This window comes from Xiphophorus maculatus, chromosome 10 (genome assembly GCF_002775205.1).
Source record: "Xiphophorus maculatus strain JP 163 A chromosome 10, X_maculatus-5.0-male, whole genome shotgun sequence".
Classification (NCBI taxonomy): Eukaryota; Metazoa; Chordata; class Actinopteri; order Cyprinodontiformes; family Poeciliidae; genus Xiphophorus; species Xiphophorus maculatus.
The window spans coordinates 1-2,500 of NC_036452.1; the positions used below are offsets into that span (position 1 = coordinate 1).

Genomic DNA, 2,500 nt, shown 5'->3' on the forward strand with positions numbered 1-2,500 from the left:
GGCCCTGAAGGCAGGCCCTGAAGGCAGGCCCGGAGGGACAGCCCGAAAATTCGGCCCCGATTTCGGGTCTAACGAGGCCAGGTTTCGCCAATTAGGCTCGATTGGAAGCCGATCATCAGGAGCTTCCCTGATTGGACGCCCTGAATGGGACCAGGTGTTGCCAATTAGGCTTGATCGGGGGGGCGGGGGGGAAGCACGCCTGCATATATAGCTGGGCTGCGGAGGTGCCCTGCTTCTCAGTTGCTATCTGACCCTCGCGGAGTGATGACGGCTTCTAAGTTTAAAAATCGTTGCCCTGTTTGCCAGAGCAAATCTTGGCGCCTGCGGAGCCACTTGGATGACGTTCATAGCGTCAGGAACGCCCAGGAGCGAAGGATCCTGTTGGCGTTTGCCAGAGGGCGAGTGAGTGTCCGCGGAATGAAGTGCCCCCGTCCGCGGATGCGCTTACCCCCCGTAAGCGCATCCGCGGACGGGGCACCCCGTCCAGGGTGGCGCAGCACCTCCAAGACGCTCACCGTGATCTGGGTGCCAAGGAGAAGAGGCGGCTTTTGAGGAAGCTCCAGTGGCGCAAAACGCTGAGGCAGGTGAGAGAACTTCGGGCCTCGGGTCCCGACCCGCCCTTAGCCACCAGCTTGGACCTGGACGGTTCACGGGGCAGGGAAGAAGCCGCCGCCTCCGCTTCCCCGCCTCCCCCCCCTACTCTTTCCCCTCCCTCGCTGGCTTCGGACGTGGTGCAGGGGCGAGGTCTTCCCGGCCGACTGAGCCCCACTCCTCCCCGTTCGACCTCGGCGGACTCCCCGCCACCAGAGCCGGAGCCATGTCTTCCCGGCGGGCTTGGCACCAGTGCCGACGTGCCAGCCGCGGACTCGGTGGTCGTCGAGGAGGAGGAGATTGCCGGAGGGCCGGAGATCGGGGACGAACCGCAGGCGGAGCTGACTGGACTGCCGGAGATAAGGGACGAACCGCAGGCCCCGTCCTCCAGCACGGTTAGTAAGCTGATTACATTTCCTCCAGTCATCCGTTGCTACCTGCAGGAATATAACCGGCATCTGACCGGGGCTATACGCTCGCGAAAGCATGTTGAAAATGTTAAATCAAAGATGGGTCGAATTGTTGCATTCCTCAGCTACATGAGCCGTAGTAAGACCGCCCTGGGCTCCTGGCGCTTCTTGGATGACGCCGGACGCATACTTGCCTGGCCCGCTGAACTCAGCCGTCAGCAGAAGGCCGTGACTACCGTTAAGGTTTACCTGGTAAACACAACCCAATTCCACGTATACTTCATGGAGACGCCTCCGAGAAGCTCCAGGCTGTCAAAGCGGCAGCTCGTGTCGGTGATGCGAGCTCTGAGGTCGGCCACGTGCCAAATCGGAACGCAGGTGGTGCTTCGGCAGATCAAGGTCAAGTCTGAGAAGCTCCAGCGATCCGTAACGCCCCAACTTCTCTGCAGATGCCTCAAACAATCTCAGAGCTGGATCCCCAGACTCTTGCTGAGCTGCTCGCAAAAGAAGCACGACGTGGGAGCGAGACATCTGTTGTACGGTTTCATTGTCCTTTACCTTACTTCTCTCTACGGCCATCGGGCCGGCGTCATGACCAACCTTACCACCGAAGAGGTCCTGGAGGCAACAAGGGGATCCAGCTCTCGCTCTCCGGGGGTCGTACTCAATGTAAGTCTGCACCCACTAACATGGCGGCTGCTGCTGCTGCTGCTGCATCCAGCATCCAGCCATTTAACATTTATCTCCCCGTCTTCAGGTAAAAAACCATAAGACTGCACGGGTGTTTGGCTGTGCTCAGGTGTTTCTGACCCACGAGGAACTGGGCTGGATCCAGCGGTGGATGGAGATCCGGGCTCTGCTACGCCCTCGGTGCGATCTGGTATTTTTCAATACCAACCACGGGCAAGTGAAAAACATCACCCTGTTCGCGAGGAACGCGTGGGCAGCCATGCTACTGCCAGGCAGACCCTCCCTTACCGACATCAGGACCGCGGTCGCAACGATGGTAAGTTATCCACAGCAAACAGCATAACCACCATCCGACCCCTGCCTGCCTGCCTGCCTGCCTGCCTGCCTGCCTGCCCGCCCTCTGACTCTCTGCCCCCCTCTCTCTCTCTCTCTCTCTCTCCCCTCACAGTGCAGGAACACCCACTCCAGTGAGGTCCGGACGCAGCTGTCCCGGGTAATGTGTCACGACACCCGCACGGCCGACCGATTCTATGCGATGCAGCTGGATGTCTGCCAGATGGCGGAGATGAGGCGCAGATTTGCCCAGTGCATGGGAGAAGAAGCTGCAGAAAGTTCACAATAAACTTTGAATAATGCACCAGAATGTGTCATGTCTCTTCATTGTGTGGGGGGTGGGTGGGTGGGGTTCCAATCCCGGCCAACGGGGCCCGCGGATCGGTCCGCACCTCTGGTAATCTGAGCTGGGCTCAGAACCGACCCGGAGAACCGCCAGGCCCATCAGAAGGACCGAGGAGACTCACAGGAGCGGC

General features: G+C 59.9%; 1 protein-coding gene across 1 annotated transcript in view; it reads left to right on the forward strand.

Moving 5' to 3' along the window:
- Positions 1 to 306: 306 nt before the first annotated feature.
- The window catches only part of LOC111609870, a gene marked incomplete at its 5' end in the record, with an annotated part of 3,816 nt that continues 1,622 nt past the window's right edge, over positions 307 to 2,500 (forward strand). Inside the window, 4 exons of the mRNA XM_023340733.1 lie at positions 307 to 402; positions 459 to 1,670; positions 1,759 to 2,007; positions 2,140 to 2,500. The exon at positions 2,140 to 2,500 is cut by the window's right edge and continues 1,622 nt beyond it. Of these exons, the coding sequence (XP_023196501.1) occupies positions 307 to 402; positions 459 to 1,670; positions 1,759 to 2,007; positions 2,140 to 2,313 (1,731 nt within the window). The remainder of the gene's footprint in view (positions 403 to 458; positions 1,671 to 1,758; positions 2,008 to 2,139) is intronic.